The following is a 26522-nucleotide window of genomic DNA, read 5'->3' as shown; positions in this document are numbered from 1 at the left end:
TCCGCTCTCGTGCTGCGCGCTCTCTGGCTGCGCGCTCTCTGTGTCTGTCGCGCTCTCTGGCTGCGCGCTCTCTGTGTCTGTCGCGCTCTCTGTGTCTGTCGCGCTCTCTGTGTCTGTCGCGCTCTCTGTGTCTGTCGCGCTCTCTGGCTGGCGCTCTCTCCCGTGTCTGGCGCTCTCCCCGGCGCTGGCGCTCTCTCTCTCTGTGTCTGTCTGGCGCTCTCTCTCTCTGGCTGTCGGCGCTCTCCCCCGTGCTGCTGGCGCTCTCTCTCTCTCTGTGTCTGTCTGGCGCTCTCTCTCTCTCTGTGTCTGTCTGGCGCTCTCTCTCTCTCTGTGTCTGTCTGGCGCTCTCTCTCTCTCTGTGTCTGTCTGGCGCTCTCCCCCGTGCTGCTGGCGCTCTCCCCCGTGTCTGTCTGGCGCTCTCTCTCTCTCTGTGTCTGTCTGGCGCTCTCTCTCTCTCTGTGTCTGTCTGCGCCCCCCCGGCTGCTGGCGCTCTCTCTCTCCGTGTCTGTCTGGCGCTCTCTCTCTCTCTGTGTCTGTCTGGCGCTCTCTCTCTCTCTGTGTCTGTCTGGCGCTCTCTCTCTCTCTGTGTCTGTCTGGCGCTCTCTCTCTCTCTGTGTCTGTCTGGCGCTCTCTCTCTCTCTGGCTGTCGGCGCTCTCCCCCGTGCTGCGGCGCTCTCTCTCTCTCGTGTCTGTCTGGCGCTCTCTCTCTCTCGTGTCTGTCTGGCGCTCTCTCTCCCGTGCTGCTGGCGCTCTCTCCCCGGCGCGGCGCCCCCCCCGGCGCGGCGCCCCCCCGGCGCGGCGCCCCCCGGCGCGGCGCCCCGCCGCCAGAAAGTCAGTTATGTCTGGTTTGTTTAATTTAAGGAATTTGAAATGATTCGTATAATTTACTTTTTATACTTAATTACATTTAAAACCAAAGACTTTTACTTGGTGACTTACTTTTACTTGAGTCATTTTCTATTAGGGTATCTTTACTTTTACTAAGTATGACAATTGGATACTTTCTCCACCGCTGATGGCGAGCTGGTAGCTTGCAGTCCACCTATGAGTAGCTCGCCAATCAATTCTAAAAGTAATGTATTTTTTCACGTGTTCCATACAAACTGTCGTAAACATAAAGCTCCTGGCTACTATCCAATCAAAGCCACTTTGACATGATCCCATCCCTGGTTAGATACTATTGATTTGAAAAACCAAACGTAACACAATATCTGCCAATTAATTTCCAGCAATATTGCCCCTGTCTGTCTGTTTGGTGAAAACTCAGTATGTAGCCAGTAAGAGATGCTAATGATAACTGTCTTGTAGGCTTACCTGACAGATCTACACTACCGTTCAAAAGTTTGGGGTCACTTAGAAATGTCCCTGTTTTTAAAAGAAAAGCAATTTTTTTTTTGTCCATTTAAAAATAACATCAAATTGATCAGAAATACAGTGTAGACATCGTTAATGATGTAAATGACTATTGTGGCTGTAAACGGCACATTTTTATGGAATATCTATATAGTCTTGCAGAGGCCCATTATCAGCAACCATCACTCCTGTGTTCCAATGGCACGTTGTGTTAGCTAATCCAAGTTTATAATTTTAAAAGGCTAATTGGTCATTAGAAAACCATTTTGCATTTATGTTAGTACAGCTGAAAACTGTTGTGCTCATTTAAAGAAGCAATAAAACTGGCCTTTAGACTAGTTGAGTATCTGGAGCATCAGCATTTTTTGGGTTCGATTACAGGCTCAAAAAGGCCAGAAACAAAGAACTTTCTTCTAAAACGGGAAATTCTAGAAAATACTAAATAAATTCCAAATTCTAGAAAATACTAAATATAATTCTATGAACCATTATTTTACTAGGTATATTGGCAGAAAACACATCTCTTGCACATCACGGACCCTGGGAAGAGTTGCAGGGTAGAGGAGAGGAGAAGAATGTGCCTATTTGAAAGCTCAAAAAAAAAGAGTAGCTCGCAACGTTATTATAATTTTTTTTAAGTAGCTCTCACAATCGAAAAGGTTGTAGACCTCTGTTCTACAGTAATATTTAACCAATGTGTGTTGTTAACTCTCTATCTTCAGATTGTTGCGAAGCGTGGGGTGGACTACCTGCTCTGTCACGGTCCCAAGGTACACAAGGAGCTGTTTGGCATGACGCCACGTGATGCGGTACTCCACTTCATCAAAGAGGCCTGTCGTCTCGAGGACGTCCCCGTCACCTTCTACAGGCTACAGAAGGTCAGTCAGAGATCTCATAGCAGAGTGAAGCAATCATTCAAATGTCTTAAGACCCCAAAGACCAAACAGAGACAGGAGCTCAGTGGCCAGGAGAACTTCCCTAAAAGGAAGATACCTAGAGAGGAACCAGACTCAGGAGGGAGGTAAATCCTCTTCTTGCTGTACTGGATAATCCTTGTCCACAGCCCACATTTATTAGGCTGAAGCAAGCAAAAGTTATTGTGTGTTTTCAAAATTAGCCAATAGCCCAAAGCATAAAACACTACACGTACACAAACGATCACTGAAATAGTTTTCATGGAGTTTCAACGTGTATGGGACAGAGCCACTGCAGACAGACGTTTAAACAGAGATATTTGAATTGTTACACTTAGACAAATGTATCCAGTTGGCCTATTTGGGGGGGGGGGGGGGTGGTATGAGTGTATTAGTTAAGAGGCTGATACAGTACATCCATTTGCGTCTGCGTTTTCCGAGTCCAGCCCAATGTCTGCCTCCCAAATGGTACCCTATTCCCTGTATAGTGCACTACTTTAGACCAGAGCTGTATGGGTCCTGTTTTAAAAGGAGGGCACTAAATGGGGAGTAGGGTGACATTTGGGGTTCATCAAATGTTCCCAGTGGAGGAGTGGGGAGGGGTTAGGTTGTGGGTTGAGGTTATATGGCTGTGGGTGGGGTTATATGGCTGTGGGTTGGGGTTATATGGCTGTGGGTTGGGGTTATATGGCTGTGGGTTGGGGTTATATGGCTGTGGGTTGGGGTTATATGGGTAGGGGTTATATGGCTGTGGGTAGGGGGTTATATGGCTGTGGGTAGGGGGTTATATGGCTGTGGGGAGGGGGTTATATGGCTGTGGGTAGGGGGTTATATGGCTGTGGGGAGGGGGTTATATGGCTGTGGGTTGGGGTTATATGGCTATGGCTGTGGGTTATATGGGTAGGGGTTATATGGGTGTGGGGAGGGGGTTATATGGCTGTGGGGAGGGGGTTATATGGCTGTGGGGAGGGGGTTATATGGCTGTGGGGAGGGGGTTATATGGCTGTGGCTGTGGGTTGGGGTTATATGGCTATGGCTGTGGGTTATATGGCTATGGGTAGGGATTATATATGGCTATTGGTAGGGGTAGGGGTTATATGGCTATTGGTAGGGGGAGGGGTTATATGGCTATTGGTAGGGGGAGGGGTTATATGGCTGTTGGTAGGGGGAGGGGTTATATGGCTCTGGGTAGGGGGTTATATGGCTAGGGGTAGGGGGTTATATGGCTAGGGGTAGGGGGTTATATGGCTGTGGGTAGGGGGTTATATGGCTGTGGGTAGGGGGTTATATGGCTGTGGGTAGGGGGTTATATGGCTGTGGGTAGGGGGTTATATGGCTGTGGGGAGGGGGTTATATGGCTGTGGGGAGGGGGTTATATGGCTGTGGCTGTGGGTTGGGGTTATATGGCTATGGCTGTGGGTTATATGGCTATGGGTAGGGGTAGGGGTTATATGGCTATGGGTAGGGGGTTATATGGCTAGGGGTAGGGGGTTATATGGCTAGGGGTAGGGGGTTATATGGCTGTGGGTAGGGGGTTATATGGCTGTGGGTAGGGGGTTATATGGCTGTGGGTAGGGGGTTATATGGCTGTGGGTAGGGGGTTATATGGCTGTGGGGAGGGGGTTATATGGCTGTGGGGAGGGGGTTATATGGCTGTGGCTGTGGGTTGGGGTTATATGGCTATGGCTGTGGGTTATATGGCTATGGGTAGGGGTAGGGGTTATATGGCTATGGGTAGGGGTAGGGGTTATATGGCTATTGGTAGGGGGAGGGGTTATATGGCTATTGGTAGGGGGAGGGGTTATATGGCTGTTGGTAGGGGGAGGGGTTATATGGCTGTGGGTAGGGGGTTATATGGCTAGGGGTAGGGGGTTATATGGCTAGGGGTAGGGGGTTATATGGCTGTGGGTAGGGGGTTATATGGCTGTGGGTAGGGGGTTATATGGCTGTGGGTAGGGGTTTATATGCCTGTGGGTAGGAGTTTATATGGCTGTGGGTAGGGGTTTATATGGCTGTGGGTAGGGGGTTATATGGCTGTGGGTAGGGGGTTATATGGCTGTGGGTAGGGGTTTATATGGCTGTGGGTAGGGGGTTATATGGCTGTGGGTAGGGGTTATATACCTGTGGGTAGGAGGTTATATGGCTGTGGGTAGGGGTTATATGCCTGTGGGTAGGGGGTTATATGGCTGTGGGTAGGGGTTATATGGCTGTGGGTAGGGGTTATATGGCTGTGGGTAGGGGTTATATGGCTGTGGGTAGGGGGTTATATGGCTGTGGGTAGGGGGTTATATGGCTGTGGGTAGGGGGTTATATGGCTGTGGGATTGCCTGTTATCTTGGGGGGCTCAGATGCTTGACTGACACTTCATTCTCCTTCTTCAATCCTTCTGTCTCTCAGGACAAGAAAGAAGAGAGAGGCACAGCTCTGCTGGGGCTGACCCTCAGAGGAATGCAGCTTTATCAGGTGTGTGTGTGTGTGTGGGGGGGGTTAATGTTGCTGTGTTTGAGGATATGTGTCCCATCTGTCTACGTGTGTGTGTGGGGGGTTAATGTTGCTGTGTTTGAGGATATGTGTACCATCTGTCTACGTGTGGGGTTAATGTTGCTGTGTTTGAGGATATGTGTACCATCTGTCTACGTGTGTGTGTGTGTGGGGGGTTAATGTTGATGTGTTTGAGGATATGTGTACCATCTGTCTACGTGTGTGTGTGTGGGGGGTTAATGTTGATGTGTTTGAGGATATGTGTACCATCTGTCTACGTGTGTGTGTGGGGGGTTAATGTTGATGTGTTTGAGGATATGTGTACCATCTGTCTACGTGTGTGTGTGTGGGGGGTTAATGTTGCTGTGTTTGAGGATATGTGTACCATCTGTCTACGTGTGTGTGTGGGGGGTTAATGTTGATGTGTTTGAGGATATGTGTCCCATCTGTCTACGTGTGTGTGTGGGGGGTTAATGTTGCTGTGTTTGAGGATATGTGTACCATCTGTCTACGTGTGTGTGTGGGGGGTTAATGTTGCTGTGTTTGAGGATATGTGTACCATCTGTCTACGTGTGTGTGTGTGGGGGGTTAATGTTGATGTGTTTGAGGATATGTGTACCATCTGTCTACGTGTGTGTGTGGGGGGTTAATGTTGATGTGTTTGAGGATATGTGTACCATCTGTCTACGTGTGTGTGTGGGGGGTTAATGTTGATGTGTTTGAGGATATGTGTACCATCTGTCTACATGTGTGTGTGGGGGGTTAATGTTGCTGTGTTTGAGGATATGTGTACCATCTGTCTACGTGTGTGTGTGGGGGTTAATGTTGCTGTGTTTGAGGATATGTGTACCATCTGTCTACGTGTGTGTGTGTGTGGGGTTAATGTTGCTGTGTTTGAGGATATGTGTACCATCTGTCTACGTGTGTGTGTGGGGGGTTAATGTTGCTGTGTTTGAGGATATGTGTACCATCTGTCTACGTCTGTCCATGTGTGCGTCAGAGTGAATCTGCCTCCTCTTACTATGCCCTCTACATCAACCATGTGAGGAATGTGTAGGTTATCCAGAAACAGCAGTAAAACATTGCATGGCTGAGTCCAAATGACACCCTATTCCCTATATAGTGCACTACTTTTGACCAGAGCCTTATAGGTAGTAGTGCACTATGTAGGGAATAGGGTGCCATTTAGGATAAAACCATGGGCTGGGGGCCATCCCACCTCAGCCTTTTGATTTGTCCGTCAGAGGCCATCTGGGAGGATTAGACACACACACACACACACACACACACACACACACACACACACACACACACACACACACACACACACACACACACACACACACACACACACACACACACACACACACCTCTGGGAGGATTAGTTAGGGGTCTGGGGTCTGTAGTGATTTAGGGGGGTTGATGTGATTCCATGCCCACTAGACTGTGGTGAGGTGGTGTGACATGGTATGTGGGTGGTGGGTGTGGGTGTGTGAGGTGAGGTTGTGTGGGGTGAGATGGTGTGTGAGGTGGTGTGGTAAGGTGGTGTGTGAGGTGAGATGGTAGGTGAGGTGGTGTGTGAGGTGAGGTGGTGTGGTGTTTGAGGTGGTGTGGTGTTTGAGGTGGTGGGGTGGAGGTGAGGTGGTGTGGTGTTTGAGGTGGTGGGTGAGGTGAGGTGGTGGGTGAGGTGAGGTGGTGGGTGAGGTGAGGGGTGAGGTGAGGTGGTGTGTGTGAGGTGAGGTGATGTGGTGTGTGAGGTGAGAGACTGTGAGGACCTATCAGGTCTCTTGGTCTAAACAAGGTCCAGATGGTCCACTGAAAAAGGAGAGAAACACATGTTGGATTGTACATCTTCCTGTCAAGCCAAACCTGTAATGTTTTCTTTAAAACCTTTTACATGATACAATCTGGACTTGTGAATAAAGTATGAATCTCTCAAAATGCTCACGAAGACCAGCCCTTTGACACCACAGAAGCTCACTATTTGGCAAAACACCAAAAAGATGATTTTGACCCAATGAATTTGGTTCATACTTTAAAACTGTTTATTAATGATTTACTACATATGAACTAATGATTCACTGTCCATATAAGCTACTAATAAACCCTTCAATGGAAGTGTAACCAATGTCTTTTGTCTTTAATGTGTGTGTCATTTCCTCAGGAGGCGGACAACATCCGCCAGCTTCTCTATGATTTCCCATGGTCCAACGTGGGACGACTCACCTTCCTGGTACCCTCCACTTTATATTAACATATGTAAAGTGACTTCCTGTACAGTGAGTGCATGCATTGTTAGTGGAGGTGTATGTGATCCTGGTGGGAATTGAACCCACAGCTTTGGCCTTACTAACGCCATGCTCTTATCTTCCCATTGTCTTTTAAATGAAGTGGTATTAGAATGATTATTTAATGAGGGTTTTAATTACACTGAGCTGTGTAGGATTCCACCATGTCCTCCTGTCCTCAGGGTTACATTTTACATTGACATTTTAATCTGCTCTTAACCGCTAGGCTACCTGCCGCCTAGTGTTCTTACTTAATCTACCTGGTCAAATAAATCAATAAATAATGTCATCATGTTGCCCTCCCTTCTCCTGTTCCTTCAGGGGAAGAAATTTGAGATCCAGCCAGATGGTCTGCCGTCGGCCAGGAAGCTGGTCTACTACACTGGGTCTCCGTTCTGCTCGCGCCACCTCCTCCTGCACCTCAGCAACAGCCACCGACTCTACCTCAGTCTCCAGCCTGCCCTCAAACACCTCCGACAGCTGGAGGACAGCGAGGGTGAGTGGGGAGGGAGGGAGGGAGAGAGAGAGGAGGGTCATGTGTTTCAGAGTGATTAGAGATGAGGTCGAATGGTTATCTATGGAGTAACATGATAACTAATGTTCTTGATTGCATTTACATTTTAATCTGTTTGAAGCCAAATTTCCACAGTGTTTCTCCTCTCTTCACCTCTCCTCTATTCTCTCCTCTCCTCTATTCTCTCCTCTGTGAATTAATGGCTTAATTTGAACATCCTCCCCTCTCTGTCCCCCTCCCCTCTCTGTCCTCCTCCCCTCTCTGTCCTCCTCCCCTCTCTGTCCCCCTCCCCTCTCTGTCCCCCTCCCCTCTCTGTCCCCCTCCCCTCTCTGTCCTCCTCCCCTCTCTGTCCCCCTCCCCTCTCTGTCCCCCTCCCCTCTCTGTCCTCCTCCCCTCTCTGTCCTCCTCCCCTCTCTGTCCCCCTCCCCTCTCTGTCCCCCTCCCCTCTCTGTCCTCCTCCCCTCTCTGTCCTCCTCCCCTCTCTGTCCCCCTCCCCTCTCTGTCCTCCTCCCCTCTCTGTCCTCCTCCCCTCTCTGTCCCCCTCCCCTCTCTGTCCTCCTCCCCTCTCTGTCCCCCTCCCCTCTCTGTCCCCCTCCCCTCTCTGTCCTCCTCCCCTCTCTGTCCTCCTCCCCTCTCTGTCCCCCTCCCCTCTCTGTCCTCCTCCCCTCTCTGTCCTCCTCCCCTCTCTGTCCTCCTCCCCTCTCTGTCCTCCTCCCCTCTCTGTCCCCCTCCAGAGAAGAAGCGCTACAGGGAGTCATACATCAGTGATGACCTGGATCTAGACCCTCCAGGGGGCAGCGAGGGGGGCAGCCCCGGCCTGTCCCGACACTCTACCTCCAGCTCGGGCATCGAGGCAGATCGTGATGCGACACGGCAGCACAGCAGCATCTCCATGGAGATGGCATCCATGGAGGAGGAGACTGGGCTGAGGAAGAGGATGGAGAAGTGTTTCAGTTCGGCAGCGAGTCACGGGAGTTCTCACACTTCGGGCGTGGACACGGGCAGCAAAGCACGCACTGATGAAGAGGAGTGGCAGGAAGAAGGTGAGAGAGGTTAGAGTTTAAGGTATCAGTCGAAGCGTGTGTGTGTGTGTGTGTGTGTGTGTGTGTGTGTGTGTGTGTGTGTGTGTGTGTGTGTGTGTGTGTGTGTGTGTGTGAGAGACAGACAGACAGACAGACAGACAGAAAGTGGCAGTCTGATAGTGTGCATCTGATGCAGCTTGATCCATTGTCTTAGGTCAGGCGGTCTCACTCCTACACAATGTATGGTGTCCATCCACTCTACCCGGAGTGGGTGAAAAGAAGCTTTTGTGATGAAATTTAACTTCCTTGTGTTATGAAATACATTTGACCAAGACAAATATGATTCTTCGTGTTCTGAATGGTTCAGTGGGGTCTTTCTCTAATGTATCATTCATATTATTAACAGTATACCCAACATGTTGGATTCCTTTCTCTAATGTATCATTCATATTATTAACAGTATACCCAACATGTTGGATTCCTTTCTCTAACGTATCGTTCATATTATTAACAGTATACCCAACATGTTGGATTCCTTTCTCTAATGTATCATTCATATTATTAACAGTATACCCAACATGTTGGATTCCTTTCTCTAATGTATCATTCATATTATTAACAGTATACCCAACATGTTGGATTCCTTTCTCTAATGTATCATTCATATTATTAACAGTATACCCAACATGTTGGATTGTGTGACCTAATGCATCCAACAATGAGCCTGAGCTCTGACAGAGCGGTGCAGCTTTCTGTTGTGGTGGTTGTCTGCAATGTTGTTTCTGCAGGTCACCAAAAGCACAATTAACATCATGAGCTGAAATAAATGTTCCTTTCACATTTCACAGATACTCTTGTTTTTCTGATCAATCTTTCAAAACGAACAGGAACTTAACATTTAATATGAACAGTGTATAGTAAAATACTACATGTCATGTCTCAAAATCGATATCTATCTTACCTCTATATTGTTTTATGTCCTCTGGATTTGAGAAGAAAGATGACAAGTTCAGCGGTGAGCCTGTCTGTAGAGTTCAGCGGTGAGCCTGTCTGTAGAGTTCAGCGGTGAGCCTGTCTGTAGAGTTCAGCGGTGAGCCTGTCTGTAGAGTTCAGCGGTGAGCCTGTCTGTAGAGTTCAGCGGTGAGCCTGTCTGTAGAGTTCAGCGGTGAGCCTGTCTGTAGAGTTCAGCGGTGAGCCTGTCTGTAGAGTTCAGCGGTGAGCCTGTCTGTAGAGTTCAGCGGTGAGCCTGTCTGTAGAGTTCAGCGGTGAGCCTGTCTGTAGAGTTCAGCGGTGAGCCTGTCTGTAGAGTTCAGCGGTGAGCCTGTCTGTAGAGTTCAGCGGTGAGCCTGTCTGTAGAGTTCAGCGGTGAGCCTGTCTGTAGAGTTCAGCGGTGAGCCTGTCTGTAGAGTTCAGCGGTGAGCCTGTCTGTAGAGTTCAGCGGTGAGCCTGTCTGTAGAGTTCAGCGGTGAGCCTGTCTGTAGAGTTCAGCGGTGAGCCTGTCTGTAGAGTTCAGCGGTGAGCCTGTCTGTAGAGTTCAGCGGTGAGCCTGTCTGTAGAGTTCAGCGGTGAGCCTGTCTGTAGAGTTCAGCGGTGAGCCTGTCTGTAGAGTTCAGCGGTGAGCCTGTCTGTAGAGTTCAGCGGTGAGCCTGTCTGTAGAGTTCAGCGGTGAGCCTGTCTGTAGAGTTCAGCGGTGAGCCTGTCTGTAGAGTTCAGCGGTGAGCCTGTCTGTAGAGTTCAGCGGTGAGCCTGTCTGTAGAGTTCAGCGGTGAGCCTGTCTGTAGAGTTCAGCGGTGAGCCTGTCTGTAGAGTTCAGCGGTGAGCCTGTCTGTAGAGTTCAGCGGTGAGCCTGTCTGTAGAGTTCAGCGGTGAGCCTGTCTGTGGGTCTTAATTTTGACACGATGCTATTCTCCTGATTTATGACCACGTTTTCTTCTCTGGCCTCCATTGATTTAGTCGCCCTGATCTTGACCATCCTACAAGGGTAAAAACTCCAATAAGTTTGGAACGGATTATGATTGACATGAGGTTAGAACCATTGGTTTTCTCAGAGGATTATCTACACAATTAACATAGTTTTTTTTGATTGGACACCCTACTAGTCTCAATCACTCAGCATAAAGATGGGTGTAGAAAATCTGCCATGTTACTTTGAGTCATCAAAAGTGGAGCAACAACATGATTTGTCAGTGTTCAGGAATTCAGTGTTCAGGAAGTATGTTACTGGCATTCATCTGTCTTATCTTCTCAAAAGTTTTAAAGATAAAGATTATGCAAAGATGTTTTACTCCCGTCCTCCCACAGCCCACAGAATGACCTGTTTATGGTCTGCTGCCCTGTTACTCAACACACACACACACACACACACACACACACACACACACACACACACACACACACACACACTACCTGCGGTTTAGAGTAAATACTCCATGTTCAGTTAACTGTGGCTGCGTTCCAATATCCACACTAGAATACCACTTACAATGCTTGACAACTACTTTGCTTAATTCTACATGTATGTTAGTGTGGTTGTTAGAACAAAGACAGTTTTATTTATGGATTCATTCCTCTGTTCTGAATACTCTTTCCATCACATAGACTGACCAGGTGAATCACAGTGAAAGCTATGATCCTTTATTGATGTCACCTGTTGTGTATATCGCTTCATTCTAAGTGGAATACTACTGGACACATCGATCGTTCATTCAAAAGTAGTAATTCCACTAAGTATTCTGCTTCTCCTCTCCAGAGACCCAGCAGGCCAGTGTGGACAGTCCAGGAGAGGTTTCCGTGGATGACCCAGAGGAAATGCTGAGATTGGCTGAGCTGATTGAGGGCGTGTCAGTTGATTGTCCCGTGCTCACCTCAGAGACTCATTGTGAAGGTGAGTGAGGTTGATTGTCCCGTGCTCACCTCAGAGATTCATTGTGAAGGTGAGTGAGGTTGATTGTCCCGTGCTCACCTCAGAGATTCATTGTGAAGGTGAGTGAGGTTGATTGTCCCGTGCTCACCTCAGAGATTCATTGTGAAGGTGAGTGAGGTTGATTGTCCCGTGCTCACCTCAGAGATTCATTGTGAAGGTGAGTGAGGTTGATTGTCCCGTGCTCACCTCAGAGACTCATTGTGAAGGTGAGTGAGGTTGATTGTCCCGTGCTCACCTCAGAGATTCATTGTGAAGGTGAGTGAGGTTGATTGTCCCGTGCTCACCTCAGAGATTCATTGTGAAGGTGAGTGAGGTTGATTGTCCCGTGCTCACCTCAGAGACTCATTCTGAAGGTGAGTGAGGTTGTAAGCTATATGAGTTCTTATCACATTATATTGTAAGTATTTTAATAACTGACAACATATAGGACATTAGAGAATTGTTTTGAATAACGTACTACCAAAACTTGCATATGTTCCATATATATATATATATCTGTGGGAAGAACTACTGCTACTAGTTTAACTAGTTGTACTGAGACTTTAGCGGAGATGAGATTTTGTTCATAAAGAACATTACAATTGAGTCTCATGTGCCACCTAGTGGCCTGGGAATGATATATTATTTCAGATTCTTGCATTCCTGAAATGAAATGTGAGTGTAAAATGGAGTCCAAATACCTGCCTCTGACTACAGTGATGTCATTTTAACAGGATTCAATGGGGATCAGGTAGACAGAGATGAAGACCTGGTGACACTACGCAGCAAAGATACCCTGGGACAGGTGAGACCCCTATCTTCCTCCTCGATCTTCCTCCTCCTCCTTTCTCAGGATACTCCATGTTTCCTCACCTTCTATCTCTTATTACTTTCATAAACTCACTCTCTCTCTTTCTCTCTCTCTGTATTGCAGATCCTGAAGTCAAGATCCCATTGCGTGGACCGCCACAGCCAGAGTCTGGATGACGTTCGCCTCTTCCCCCCTACCGCCCCCCTCGGCACGACTCTACCCCCTGACTCCTCCCACAGCTACACCTTTGGCCTGCCCCTCCCGGACTCCCAGAGTAACGCTAAGAGCCCCCCAGGGTGTAACAACGGGGGCTACTACCTCCCCCTCCACTGCCCGGCTAAGGGCACCTTCTATGGACACAGGTCTATGAACTGCCTGTCCCTGGATCTACTGGGAGACGAACAGCTGTTGGAGTTTATACTGTAGAACAACACAGAGGACCAATGTCCTTCTTCAAGACCTATTCTCTACCTACATCCCCCTCCAATGAAACTGTGGGATACAGGGGAGTGGCTGCATGCAGCGAGAGTTCTAACTGTAGAATGTAATGTTTTTACACTACCGGCCGAACAGAACTGGCCTGGTTACATCAAGGAGCACCGATACCGTTCTGTCAACACCAATACCCTTTTCACACTACTGAACCAGGCCTTGCCGAACTGTACTGTGCTGGCCTGGTTCCATCAAAGACCATGGATGGCCTCTTCAAGCCTGTGCTCTACTGTATGAGTCAGATACAGGGGAGAGACTGCACAGAGATGTTGGAGGACTTCATGGACCTTTAAGAGGAGAGAACAAGTCTGACGTTGATTGGTATTGGTAGCATTCATTGTGAAACGGAAGGAGGCCATTGCCTTCAATAATCATCCCAATACAGACCATAATCTACATATTTATTGAACATGTTTGACACTATTTCTGTTTACCGTTTGTAGATACTTTGTACATATTTTCAACTATTTTACTATATTTTTTACTTTGAGGTACTAACACATTATAACCATAACAATAGCTGTAAATTATACACAGCTGTATGTAAATAGGGGTGAACATTGCATTTCTTCAGTTAGTTAGTTTCTTAATTGGTGTTTGTGAATCGTGGCATAGTTTGAACCAGGAGTATCTTCAGAAGTACTTTATGGTCTGTTGTGAAGAGCAAAGGACTTTACTGCACGTTGACATCCTGTGTACATTTAAATGTATCATCATTACATTATTAAAAATAACCAACAGCATTTTTAGTCTTATGTTTTGCATTTGTTTCCCTTGTATGTCAGTTTGTCTAAAAAAAGAATGCTCTGAAATCACACATACACGATTGTGTATTTTGTCGCGATAATATTTTATGATATTACAAGTCTGCTATAGCTGCAATAATGTATTGTCCTTGTTTTTTTTATACAAAACACAAAAAATGTCATTGTAAAAAACAGTTCAACATGCCTGGACTGTTTGTCAATATTACATTCACTCCTGTGTCAAACTACCTTTCTATTAAATATATTTCCAAATGTTTTCTTTCTATACTAATACGTTTTTACTTTCTAAGTAGAGCAGCACATTATTATGAACTATTTCTGTCTTCATGCATACACTGGAATGATTATATAAATAAAGCAATGACAAAGAATCTCTCTGTACGTTGCTCAACGCACATATTGGGGTCAAATCAAATTTTATTGGTCACATACACATATTTAGCAGATGTTATTGGTCACATACACATATTTAGCAGATGTTATTGCGGGTGTAGTAAAATGCTTGTGTTCCTAGCTCCTACGGTGCTGTATTATCTAACAATACACATGTTACCTCCTATATTGGTCCGTTACCTCTTTGTTACTATAGTGTGTAACTGGTGCACTTTGGATTAGATACAATAAGCCAGAATCCTGATCTGACGAGGTTATGATCTCTTTATTTTGATACATTACAGTCTATGGCAGTGGTATTCAGTCGGTTGCGACCCCTAGTGGGGTTGAGGGGGAACTGCAGTGGGGTCGCCAAACAAACATTTAAGAGTATGGATTATTGTATGGGACAATATAGAACGTTTTTCAGAGATATTTAGAAAATGTTATTTGATGAAATGTATTTAATGTTATGAATTGAAGGTTATTTGATGTAAAAATCTAATGTACTGATTTTAAGGTCATGAGTTTGAAATTATATTTGGCATGGGGTGATGTCATTAGGAAATAATTGAAAAAAATTTGGTCCCCAGAAATTCTGGCAGAAAAAATGGGGTTCCCGCTGAAAAAGTCTGAACGTCACTGGTCTATGGTCTTAATACTGGTCCAAGGAAATAGTGACATTATTTCTCCACTTTATTTGCCAGTTTTTGAATGTTTTTGTTGATTTGCTCAAGAACACTCTCCTTCCAATGAAAGGCACAACTATTGTAGTGATTGATAGTAGAAACAAATACAACAGGTGAGTTATAGTGGTGTCTATTGGTGCAATCTATTGGTGTCTACTGGTTAATGCTGTTGGTGTGTGTTCTATTGGTGTATATTGTTATATGCATTGATGCTGAAAAGTATCTCCTGATCCACTGAATCTCAACAGATCACATGAGCTTCATATGTGACCCATGCATTTACTGCTACTCCTGAAATTGCCCTTCCTCTCAACCACCCAACACAATCAGTCTGATGTCCTGCCTCAACCACCCAACACAATCAGTCTGACTGTCCTGTCTCAACCACCCAACACAATCAGTCTGACTGTCCTGCCTCAACCACCCAACACAATCAGTCTGATGTCCTGCCTCAACCACCCAACACAATCAGTCTGATGTCCTGTCTCAACCACCCAACACAATCAGTCTGATGTCCTGTCTCAACCACCCAACACAATCAGTCTGATGTCCTGCCTCAACCACCCAACACAATCAGTCTGATGTCCTGCCTCAACCACCCAACACAATCAGTCTGATGTCCTGTCTCAACCACCCAACACAATCAGTCTGACTGTCCTGCCTCAACCACCCAACACAATCAGTCTGATGTCCTGCCTCAACCACCCAACACAATCAGTCTGATGTCCTGTCTCAACCACCCAACACAATCAGTCTGACTGTCCTGTCTCAACCACCCAACACAATCAGTCTGATGTCCTGTCTCAACCACCCAACACAATCAGTCTGATGTCCTGCCTCAACCACCCAACACAATCAGTCTGATGTCCTGTCTCAACCACCCAACACAATCAGTCTGATGTCCTGTCTCAACCACCCAACACAATCAGTCTGATGTCCTGCCTCAACCACCCAACACAATCAGTCTGATGTCCTGTCTCAACCACCCAACACAATCAGTCTGATGTCCTGTCTCAACCACCCAACACAATCAGTCTGATGTCCTGTCTCAACCACCCAACACAATCAGTCTGACTGTCCTGCCTCAACCACCCAACACAATCAGTCTGATGTCCTGTCTCAACCACCCAACACAATCAGTCTGATGTCCTGCCTCAACCACCCAACACAATCAGTCTGACTGTCCTGCCTCAACCACCCAACACAATCAGTCTGATGTCCTGTCCCAACCACCCAACACAATCAGTCTGATGTCCTGTCTCAACCACCCAACACAATCAGTCTGATGTCCTGTCTCAACCACCCAACACAATCAGTCTGATGTCCTGCCTCAACCACCCAACACAATCAGTCTGATGTCCTGCCTCAACCACCCAACACAATCAGTCTGATGTCCTGCCTCAACCACCCAACACAATCAGTCTGATGTCCTGTCTCAACCACCCAACACAATCAGTCTGATGTCCTGTCTCAACCACCCAACACAATCAGTCTGATGTCCTGTCTCAACCACCCAACACAATCAGTCTGACTGTCCTGCCTCAACCACCCAACACAATCAGTCTGATGTCCTGTCTCAACCACCCAACACAATCAGTCTGACTGTCCTGCCTCAACCACCCAACACAATCAGTCTGATGTCCTGTCTCAACCACCCAACACAATCAGTCTGATGTCCTGTCTCAACCACCCAACACAATCAGTCTGATGTCCTGTCTCAACCACCCAACACAATCAGTCTGATGTCCTGTCTCAACCACCCAACACAATCAGTCTGATGTCCTGTCTCAACCACCCAACACAATCAGTCTGATGTCCTGCCTCAACCACCCAACACAATCAGTCTGACTGTCCTGCCTCAACCACCCAACACAATCAGTCTGACTGTCCTGCCTCAACCACCCAACACAATCAGTCTGTCCTGCCTCAACCACCCAACACAATCAGTCTGATGTCCTGCCTCAACCACCCAACACAATCAGTCTGATGTCCTGTCTCAACCACCCAACACAATCAGTCTGACTGTCCTGCCTCAACCACCCAACACAATCAGTCTGATGTCCTGTCTCAACCACCCAACACAATCAGTCTGATGTCCTGTCTCAACCACCCAACACAATCAGTCTGACTGTCCTGCCTCAACCACCCAACACAATCAGTCTGATGTCCTGTCTCAACCACCCAACACAATCAGTCTGATGTCCTGCCTCAACCACCCAACACAATCAGTCTGATGTCCTGTCTCAACCACCCAACACAATCAGTCTGATGTCCTGCCTCAACCACCCAACACAATCAGTCTGACTGTCCTGCCTCAACCACCCAACACAATCAGTCTGACTGTCCTGCCTCAACCACCCAACACAATCAGTCTGATGTCCTGCCTCAACCACCCAACACAATCAGTCTGACTGTCCTGCCTCAACCACCCAACACAATCAGTCTGATGTCCTGCCTCAACCACCCAACACAATCAGTCTGACTGTCCTGCCTCAACCACCCAACACAATCAGTCTGATGTCCTGTCTCAACCACCCAACACAATCAGTCTGATGTCCTGTCTCAACCACCCAACACAATCAGTCTGATGTCTTGCATGTTGCACCAAGTGCACCTGCCATTAATAGAGCGAGAGAAAGAGAGGGGGAAAGATTTTGTATCTGACAATAATTATTTTGGGTTCCTGAGTGACGCAGTGGTCTAAGGCACTACATCTCAGTGCTAGAGGCATCACTGCAGTACCTGGTTTGAATCCAGGCTGTGTCACGTCCGGCCGTGATTGGGAGTCCCAAAGGGCGGCGCACAATTGGCCCAGTGTCGTCTGGGTTTGGCCGGGGTAGTATGGCCGGGGTAGTGTTGGCCCGGGGTAGGGTTGGCCGGGGTAGGGTTGGCCCGGGGTAGGGTTTGTCGGGGTAGGCTGTCACTGTAAATAGAATGTGTTCTTAACTGACTTGCCTAGTTAAATAAAGGTTACATGTGAGTGGTGGGGGTCTGTCTCAGATTAGGGATGTTTGAAATAAAAAATAACATTTTCCACTTGCAGGTAATAGAGAGTTGTATAGAGTACAATAATTCCTTCTCAGGTTAAGTGAGCCACATGTATTTATATACATATTTGCAAATATGGTACAGTAGGGCGAGTTTGAAGCTTTGGGTTGCTGTAAATGTATTTCTCTCGCGAGAGTTGTGTTTGGCCATGGTGAGTGACGTATCAGGAAGTTTACATACCGACAAGAAACACGAGGTCATGTGTGAATCTCTGTGAACACATTGAAGTAGGCTTTTGAAATGTCTTCTATTTTAATCAATGCCCTTTTATCAAGTTGCCATGATCCGGATACTTTGTTTAACATGTTGTGCTGGCCAACTGACTCGTGGCCGGACACAGAAAGAGTAGAGGCACTGACAACGTTTATTGATGGAATTGGTAAACTACCCCAGTCTGACGATGGCGACAAAGTTGCCTTTTCAACTGCAAAAAGAGACCTCTTTCTACGAAAAGTTGAATCGATCATTTGGACACAATGTTTACCACTTCTCTTGAAAGTCTCTGACGGAGACGGGGCATGCAAAGGTAAAAGTGTGCAAGATGGAAGAGCTGAAATCACCAACGCTGTGTGCAGGCTTCTTTCTGTCTGCATCAACACCCTGTGTGACACGGCAGTTTCTGGGCGAGTCGCCCGCACTGTCCTGCCATCCTTCCAGCTGCCAGACGGGGAGACAGAGGAAGAGCTTCCCGGCCAGGGTGAGGGGCGGCTGGGTATCGACGTGGCTATCGAAGCCATGTCAGTCATCCTACCCACTCTCTCATCCAACGAAGAATTGACCACGTCGATCCTCTCATCTGCCCTGTCCTGTATCAAGACGTTATCGGATGCTCTGGTCTCCAAAATCACCGTTCGGCTTATTTTCACTCTCCTCAACTGCTACAGCGAGGATAGGATAGCGAGTACACTCCAGTTCATTTTACAGGATTTGTGTAGCTGGCACAAGAGTGACAGCTCAAACACAACCTCACCTGTGGTGACAGAACGCACTTTGCTGTGTTTAACAGCTCTCTCGGACTATCTCTTCTCTCCGGCTAAACTACAGCAACACACCCTTCCTCAAAGTCTGAGCTATACTCGACCTGACCCTCGTAGATCTCTGCAGTTCTGGAGGATTCTACAAGATGGACTGACGCACAAAGACAACGTATCCCGGAAGCGAGCGTTGTACCTGCTGAAAAGGTGTGTCGCTCTGTCAGAGGATGAGGCGCTTGAGTTTCCAAGCAGTTCAGTGTCAAGTGAAGGTAAGATGCTGATACATGTGACTGACATTCAGACAGACAAGCTTGATTATAATATTACCCATATGAAAACATGTTCTTCACTATACAGAATAATACTCAAGTCTCTAAAATTGTATCGTTGAACCTAATTGTAACTATGTGAGTCCTTTGCAGATAATGAGGAGATCATATTCAGATGGGCCCCAGACAGAAGCAAGCTGCTCAGAGAGTTCTGGGAGGACTATGCCTTGATTATGGAGACACTGGAGGAGAACCAGGTAAGGTATAATATGAATAAGACTTGCTATAGAAGCCCTCTTCATAATGCATTATACATGCATTTCTAACACCATTATAAAGAGCTATTTCCTTTCCTCTGTGTTGTGTAGATTCATGTGGTCCGCCCTGTGCTCAACAGAATCCATACATTGATCCAAACAGCAGCGAATGATTGTCAAGGTGATCTGTCTGTCTGTCTGTCTGTCTGTCTGTCTGTCTGTCTGTCTGTCTGTCTGTCTGTCTGTCTACCATAAGGTGACAACCCAAACCTTTTAAATCCTGCTAAATACTGCCTACCAATCGTCCATCTGTCTTCTGTCAGGCGTCAGTCTGTTCCACCCGTCATGGCTGCTGGGTGTGTACCAGCGTATGTTCCACAGTGAGAACAAGTCCGTCATGAGAGAGGGAGTGGATCACCTGCTGGAACTCCAGGTGCTCCGACGCCCTGCCTTCGCCCAGGCCTTCTCACAGGTACCTGGTACAGTTGTCAGTCAGTGTTAGAACATCAACCCAGACTGACCTCATTCTATTTTTTCCCTTTTCTTTGTTATTAGTTTGTTTATTTTATTTATTGAACCCTTATTTTACCAGGGAAGTTGATAAGAACACATTGTCATTTACAGCAGCGACCTAGAGAATAGTTACAGGGGAGAGGAGGGGGATGATTAGGTGAGCGTGATGGTATGAGGGACAGATTGGGAATGTACTGTCCAATAGTCAGCCACTTCCTTTTCAGTAGTGGTGGGTTTGCGGTCGTTGTTCTGTTTGTTGTTTTGGTGGCTGAGATGATGAGGGACAGTAGGTGGTTAGTGTATGAGAGATGACATCTTCTTATCCTTTGTTCCTCAGTTTATTGTGGGCCCTTTTATGGATGTGATGTCTGAAAGCTCCCTCTTTCACAGGTGAGCCAGCGCTCATAGCAGCACAACAGCAAAACACAATGTTGATTTATAGACTGATAGATGATGCAGTTTCTGCTAGTGATGAAGTAGTGAGTTAGGCCTATTTAGAGTGACTGTTGAGGAGGGGTATGTCTCTTCATCTCCAGGACTGCAGGACAGAGTGTAGGAGAGTGTCCTGAGCTGGGAGTCAAGCTGCAGGTCTTCATGGTCACGTTCTTCAGCAGCCTGCCACAGGAGAACAGAGGTACTGTAACAGAGCTTCCTCACAGGGCACTGAATAACCTGGGCCATGTTCAGTAGGATACAACGTTTTGCAGAGGAAAATAAAGGTTCTTATTATTGGACAAATTCATGTACATTTCAATAAAGTTTTCTCCCAACTGAACTTGAGCCAGATGTTTGTACTGTAGCTTGTTGTAACAGTAATGACTGTTCATCAGAGATGGTCTGTAATGTCGATCCTCTATCTCCCCAGGTCCTGTGTTGCTGCAGCTTGTCCAGCGGCTAGGTTCTCAACACTGGTGTGCTGTCCCCGTCCTCTTTCTCTCTCGGGCCCTGTCCCACCTTCCTCCCTGCCCTCTCCTGGGCCCTGACGGCCTTCAAGCTCTCAGGTAGCCTGTCCCACATCCTCCCTGCCCTCTCTCGGGCCCTGTCCCACCTTCCTCCCTGCCCTCTCTCAGGCCCTGTCCCACCTTCCTCCCTGCCCTCTCTCAGGCCCTGTCCCACCTTCCTCCCTGCCCTCTCTCAGGCCCTGTCCCACCTTCCTCCCTGCCCTCTCTCAGGCCCTGTCCCACCTTCCTCCCTGCCCTCTCTCAGGCCCTGTCCCACCTTCCTCCCTGCCCTCTCTCAGGCCCTGTCCCACCTTCCTCCCTGCCCTCTCTCAGGCCCTGTCCCACCTTCCTCCCTGCTCTCTCTCGGGCCCTGTCCCACCTTCCTCCCTGCCCTCTCTCAGGCCCTGTCCCACCTTCCTCCCTGCCCTCTCTCGGGCCCTGTCCCACCTTCCTCCCTGCTCTCTCTCAGGCCCTGTCCCACCTTCCTCCCTGCCCTCTCCTGGGCCCTGTCCCACCTTCCTCCCTGCCCTCTCTCAGGCCCTGTCCCACCTTCCTCCCTGCCCTCTCTCAGGCCCTGTCCCACCTTCCTCCCTGCCCTCTCTCAGGCCCTGTCCCACCTTCCTCCCTGCCCTCTCTCAGGCCCTGTCCCACCTTCCTCCCTGCCCTCTCTCGGGCCCTGTCCCACCTTCCTCCCTGCTCTCTCTCAGGCCCTGTCCCACCTTCCTCCCTGCCCTCTCTCGGGCCCTGTCCCACCTTCCTCCCTGCCCTCTCTCAGGCCCTGTCCCACCTTCCTCCCTGCCCTCTCTCGGGCCCTGTCCCACCTTCCTCCCTGCTCTCTCTCAGGCCCTGTCCCACCTTTCTCCCTGCCCTCTCTCGGGCCCTGTCCCACCTTCCTCCCTGCCCTCTCCTGGGCCCTGTCCCACCTTCCTCCCTGCCCTCTCTCAGGCCCTGTCCCACCTTCCTCCCTGCCCTCTCTCAGGCCCTGTCCCACCTTCCTCCCTGCTCTCTCTCAGGCCCTGTCCCACCTTCCTCCCTGCCCTCTCTCGGGCCCTGTCCCACCTTCCTCCCTGCCCTCTCTCAGGCCCTGTCCCACCTTCCTCCCTGCCCTCTCTCGGGCCCTGTCCCACCTTCCTCCCTGCCCTCTCTCGGGCCCTGTCCCACCTTCCTCCCTGCCCTCTCTCAGGCCCTGTCCCACCTTCCTCCCTGCCCTCTCCTGGGCCCTGTCCCACCTTCCTCCCTGCCCTCTCTCGGGCCCTGTCCCACCTTCCTCCCTGCCCTCTCCTGGGCCCTGACGGCCTACATAGGGTACCATTTCAGATGCAGACATTGTCTAGACTCTAACTTGACATGAGGTTATTTCTTGTTCATTATGACCATTGTGGCATTTCTTGGTGTGGAAGTGTGGATTCTATGAATCTCCATTGAACAGACTATTCAAGTCGATGGCTGGGGCAATCTGTGTCCGGGAAACTGTCCCTAATGCTTTCTGTGTGGTATCTCAGGGAGGTGCTCCGCTGCACTATGATCACCCACCAGGTGCTACTAAGAGGAGCTGCCCAGTGTTTCCTGCTAAACAGTACCCTCTCCCTGACAGATGTGGTAAGACACTATGATGTGTTTGAGGCTGTGCGACTTTGGTGCAAAGTGATGACATTTTGCAACCAAATACAGTGTTGAAGAAGAGGTTATAGCTGTCAGCGTGCAAATGACATCAAAATAGCAGTTGCTAAACAGATTATCTTTGTGCCATCTTTTGCAGACCTCAGTGACGTTGGATGATGTGTTTAGTTTGCTGGTGCATTTCAGAGCAGACGAGTCTCTACCTAGAGGAACACCGCTCTGGAATCAGGTACTGTGTGGGGTGGAATGAAGAGCTCTGTTCTCTGGAATCAGGTACTGTGTGGGGTGGAATGAAGAGCTCTGTTCTCTGAAATCAGGTACTGTGTGGGGTGGAATGAAGAGCTCTGTTCTCTGGAATCAGGTACTGTGTGGGGTGGAATGAAGAGCTGTGTTCTCTGGAATCAGGTACTGTGTGGGGTGGAATGAAGAGCTCTGTTCTCTGGAATCAGGTACTGTGGGGGGGTGGAATGAAGAGCTCTGTTCTCTGGAATCAGGTACTGTGTGGGGGTGGAATGAAGAGCTCTGTTCTCTGGAATCAGGTACTGTGTGGGGTGGAATGAAGAGCTCTGTTCTCTGGAATCAGGTACTGTGGGGGGGTGGAATGAAGAGCTCTGTTCTCTGGAATCAGGTACTGTGGGGGGGTGGAATGAAGAGCTGTGTTCTCTGGAATCAGGTACTGTGTGGGGTGGAATGAAGAGCTCTGTTCTCTGGAATCAGGTACTGTGTGGGGGTGGAATGAAGAGCTGTGTTCTCTGGAATCAGGTACTGTGTGGGGGTGGAATGAGGAAAGAGCTCTGTTCTCTGGAATCAGGTACTGTGTGGGGTGGAATGAAGAGCTCTGTTCTCTGGAATCAGGTACTGTGGAATGAGGGAAGAGCTCTGTTCTCTGGAATCAGGTACTGTGTGGCGTGGAATGAGGGAAGAGCTCTGTTCTCTGGAATCAGGTACTGTGTGGCGTGGAATGAGGGAAGAGCTCTGTTCTCTGGAATCAGGTACTGTGTGGCGTGGAATGAGGGAAGAGCTCTGTTCTCTGGAATCAGGTACTGTGTGGGGTGGAATGAAGAGCTCTGTTCTCTGGAATCAGGTACTGTGTGGGGGTGGAATGAAGAGCTCTGTTCTCTGGAATCAGGTACTGTGTGGGGTGGAATGAAGAGCTGTGTTCTCTGGAATCAGGTACTGTGTGGGGTGGAATGAAGAGCTCTGTTCTCTGGAATCAGGTACTGTGTGGGGTGGAATGAAGAGCTCTGTTCTCTGGAATCAGGTACTGTGTGGGGTGGAATGAAGAGCTGTGTTCTCTGGAATCAGGTACTGTGTGGGGGTGGAATGAAGAGCTCTGTTCTCTGGAATCAGGTACTGTGTGGGGTGGAATGAGGGAAGAGCTCTGTTCTCTGGAATCAGGTACTGTGGGGGGTGGAATGAAGAGCTCTGTTCTCTGGAATCAGGTACTGTGTGGGGTGGAATGAAGAGCTCTGTTCTCTGGAATCAGGTACTGTGTGGGGTGGAATGAAGAGCTGTGTTCTCTGGAATCAGGTACTGTGTGGGGTGGAATGAAGAGCTCTGTTCTCTGGAATCAGGTACTGTGTGGGGTGGAATGAAGAGCTCTGTTCTCTGGAATCAGGTACTGTGTGGGGGTGGAATGAAGAGCTCTGTTCTCTGGAATCAGGTACTGTGTGGGGTGGAATGAAGAGCTCTGTTCTCTGGAATCAGGTACTGTGTGGGGTGGAATGAGGGAAGAGCTCTGTTCTCTGGAATCAGGTACTGTGTGGGGGTGGAATGAAGAGCTCTGTTCTCTGGAATCAGGTACTGTGTGGGGTGGAATGAAGAGCTGTGTTCTCTGGAATCAGGTACTGTGTGGGGTGGAATGAAGAGCTCTGTTCTCTGGAATCAGGTACTGTGTGGCGTGGAATGAAGAGCTCTGTTCTCTGGAATCAGGTACTGTGGAATGAGGGAAGAGCTCTGTTCTCTGGAATCAGGTACTGTGTGGCGTGGAATGAGGGAAGAGCTCTGTTCTCTGGAATCAGGTACTGTGTGGCGTGGAATGAGGGAAGAGCTCTGTTCTCTGGAATCAGGTACTGTGTGGTGTGGAATGAGGGAAGAGCTCTGTTCTCTGGAATCAGGTACTGTGTGGGGTGGAATGAAGAGCTCTGTTCTCTGGAATCAGGTACTGTGTGGGGGTGGAATGAAGAGCTCTGTTCTCTGGAATCAGGTACTGTGTGGGGTGGAATGAAGAGCTGTGTTCTCTGGAATCAGGTACTGTGTGGGGTGGAATGAAGAGCTCTGTTCTCTGGAATCAGGTACTGTGTGGGGTGGAATGAAGAGCTCTGTTCTCTGGAATCAGGTACTGTGTGGGGTGGAATGAAGAGCTGTGTTCTCTGGAATCAGGTACTGTGTGGGGGTGGAATGAAGAGCTCTGTTCTCTGGAATCAGGTACTGTGTGGGGTGGAATGAGGGAAGAGCTCTGTTCTCTGGAATCAGGTACTGTGGGGGGTGGAATGAAGAGCTCTGTTCTCTGGAATCAGGTACTGTGTGGGGTGGAATGAAGAGCTCTGTTCTCTGGAATCAGGTACTGTGTGGGGTGGAATGAAGAGCTGTGTTCTCTGGAATCAGGTACTGTGTGGGGTGGAATGAAGAGCTCTGTTCTCTGGAATCAGGTACTGTGTGGGGTGGAATGAAGAGCTCTGTTCTCTGGAATCAGGTACTGTGTGGGGGTGGAATGAAGAGCTCTGTTCTCTGGAATCAGGTACTGTGTGGGGTGGAATGAAGAGCTCTGTTCTCTGGAATCAGGTACTGTGTGGGGTGGAATGAGGGAAGAGCTCTGTTCTCTGGAATCAGGTACTGTGTGGGGGTGGAATGAAGAGCTCTGTTCTCTGGAATCAGGTACTGTGTGGGGTGGAATGAAGAGCTGTGTTCTCTGGAATCAGGTACTGTGTGGGGTGGAATGAAGAGCTCTGTTCTCTGGAATCAGGTACTGTGTGGCGTGGAATGAAGAGCTCTGTTCTCTGGAATCAGGTACTGTGGGGGGGTGGAATGAAGAGCTCTGTTCTCTGGAATCAGGTACTGTGGGGGGGTGGAATGAAGAGCTCTGTTCTCTGGAATCAGGTACTGTGTGGGGTGGAATCTTTTCAAACAGTTTTTTAAATATTTAGTGTATTTCCATCAGTTGTCCCTTGTGTTTCTGTCTCCTCACTAGCTGTGTGACTGGCTGGCTGACAGTGAAGGCAGCTTCATACCCTGTGACAGAGAATCAGCTGACGGTACCAGTACTTCTCCAGAGAGGGAGACTGTGAGAGGCTACGTCCAACACCAGATGGAGTTCTTCCTCAGAGTCCCGGCTGGCGCAGGTGAGTCCCGGCTGGCGCAGGTGAGTCCCGGCTGGCGCAGGTGAGTCCCGGCTGGCGCAGGTGAATCAGTTTTTCCAATTACGAGTATTATTAGATCAGGAATATCAACGGGTACAGAAACGAGTATGTGTAGATGGACTCACTTCTAGTATATAGAATAGATGACTGTACTGGTGAACTTGTAGTATATAGAATAGATGACTGTACTGGTGAACTTGTAGTATATAGAATAGATGACTGTACTGGTGAACTTGTAGTATATAGAATAGATGACTGTACTGGTGAACTTGTAGTATATAGAATAGATGACTGTACTGGTGAACTTGTAGTATATAGAATAGATGACTGTACTGATGAACTTTGTTGTGACGTCCAACAGACCAGACAGACAGTGTACCAGACCCAGGAGAGGCAGAGCTGCTAGCCAAGGCCATCCTACTGTGTGTTGACATAGAGGGGAGGACTCAGAGGAGATCTGGAGGAGAGGAGACTACTGGTGTCAGCGGTGGGATGGACTCGCTCTTCCGCCCCCTACTGGACACACTGAGCAGGCTCCACACTAATGTCTACCTGCCGCTACGCAAGACTGACAAGAGCCTGCAGCTGCTGCTACGACTACTGCAGCTCACACCAGCCAGGCACCCTGCTGCAGTAGAGAAAGAACAAGGTATCTACTGTGCTCTACTGTATTCTACTGTACTGTACTCTACTGTATTCTAATGTACTGTACTCTGCTGTACTATACTATACTCTACACTACTGTAATTTTCTCTACTGTACTGTACTCTACTGTATTCTAATGTACTGTACTCTGCTGTACTATACTCTACTATACTGTACTCTACTGTATTCTAATGTACTGTACTGTACTGTATTCTAATGTACTGTACTCTGCTGTACTCTACACTACTCTACTATACTGTACTCTACTGTATTCTAATGTACTGTACTGTA

At 48.4% G+C, this 26522-nt stretch overlaps 2 protein-coding genes across 5 annotated transcripts in view; both read left to right on the top strand.

Moving 5' to 3' along the window:
* Positions 1-13915, top strand: part of LOC106613623 (FERM domain-containing protein 6) — a 35622-nt gene extending 21707 nt beyond the window's left edge. For both annotated transcript variants that reach the window (XM_082964902.1, XM_045701042.2), the window contains exons 8-15: positions 2076-2231; positions 4665-4730; positions 6913-6981; positions 7358-7532; positions 8285-8593; positions 11322-11456; positions 12209-12279; positions 12409-13915. In XM_082964902.1, the coding sequence (XP_082821028.1) occupies positions 2076-2231; positions 4665-4730; positions 6913-6981; positions 7358-7532; positions 8285-8593; positions 11322-11456; positions 12209-12279; positions 12409-12711 (1284 nt within the window). In that variant the 3' untranslated portion in view covers positions 12712-13915. The remainder of the gene's footprint in view (positions 1-2075; positions 2232-4664; positions 4731-6912; positions 6982-7357; positions 7533-8284; positions 8594-11321; positions 11457-12208; positions 12280-12408) is intronic.
* A 3923-nt stretch (positions 13916-17838) lies between these two features.
* Positions 17839-26522, top strand: part of LOC106593393 (tRNA (guanosine(18)-2'-O)-methyltransferase TARBP1) — a 38566-nt gene continuing 29882 nt past the window's right edge. For 2 of the 3 annotated variants that reach the window (XR_014381372.1, XM_082964900.1), the window contains exons 1-11: positions 17839-18896; positions 19050-19153; positions 19265-19334; positions 19477-19625; positions 20004-20056; positions 20203-20300; positions 20532-20667; positions 22110-22206; positions 22367-22456; positions 25418-25568; positions 25948-26235. Coding sequence is in view for 2 of the 3 variants with exons in the window: in XM_082964900.1 (XP_082821026.1) it covers positions 17894-18896; positions 19050-19153; positions 19265-19334; positions 19477-19625; positions 20004-20056; positions 20203-20300; positions 20532-20667; positions 22110-22206; positions 22367-22456; positions 25418-25568; positions 25948-26235 (2239 nt within the window). In the remaining variant the exon portion in view is untranslated. Of the gene's footprint in view, positions 18897-19049; positions 19154-19264; positions 19335-19476; positions 19626-20003; positions 20057-20202; positions 20301-20531; positions 20668-22109; positions 22207-22366; positions 22457-25417; positions 25569-25947; positions 26236-26522 lie in introns of those variants that run through there. The other variant, XM_082964901.1, reaches the window with a different exon arrangement.

This window comes from Salmo salar, chromosome 18 (assembly GCF_965601325.2).
Source record: "Salmo salar chromosome 18, fSalSal1, whole genome shotgun sequence".
Classification (NCBI taxonomy): domain Eukaryota; kingdom Metazoa; phylum Chordata; class Actinopteri; order Salmoniformes; family Salmonidae; genus Salmo; species Salmo salar.
This window is presented reverse-complemented; position numbering and strand designations above follow the sequence as displayed.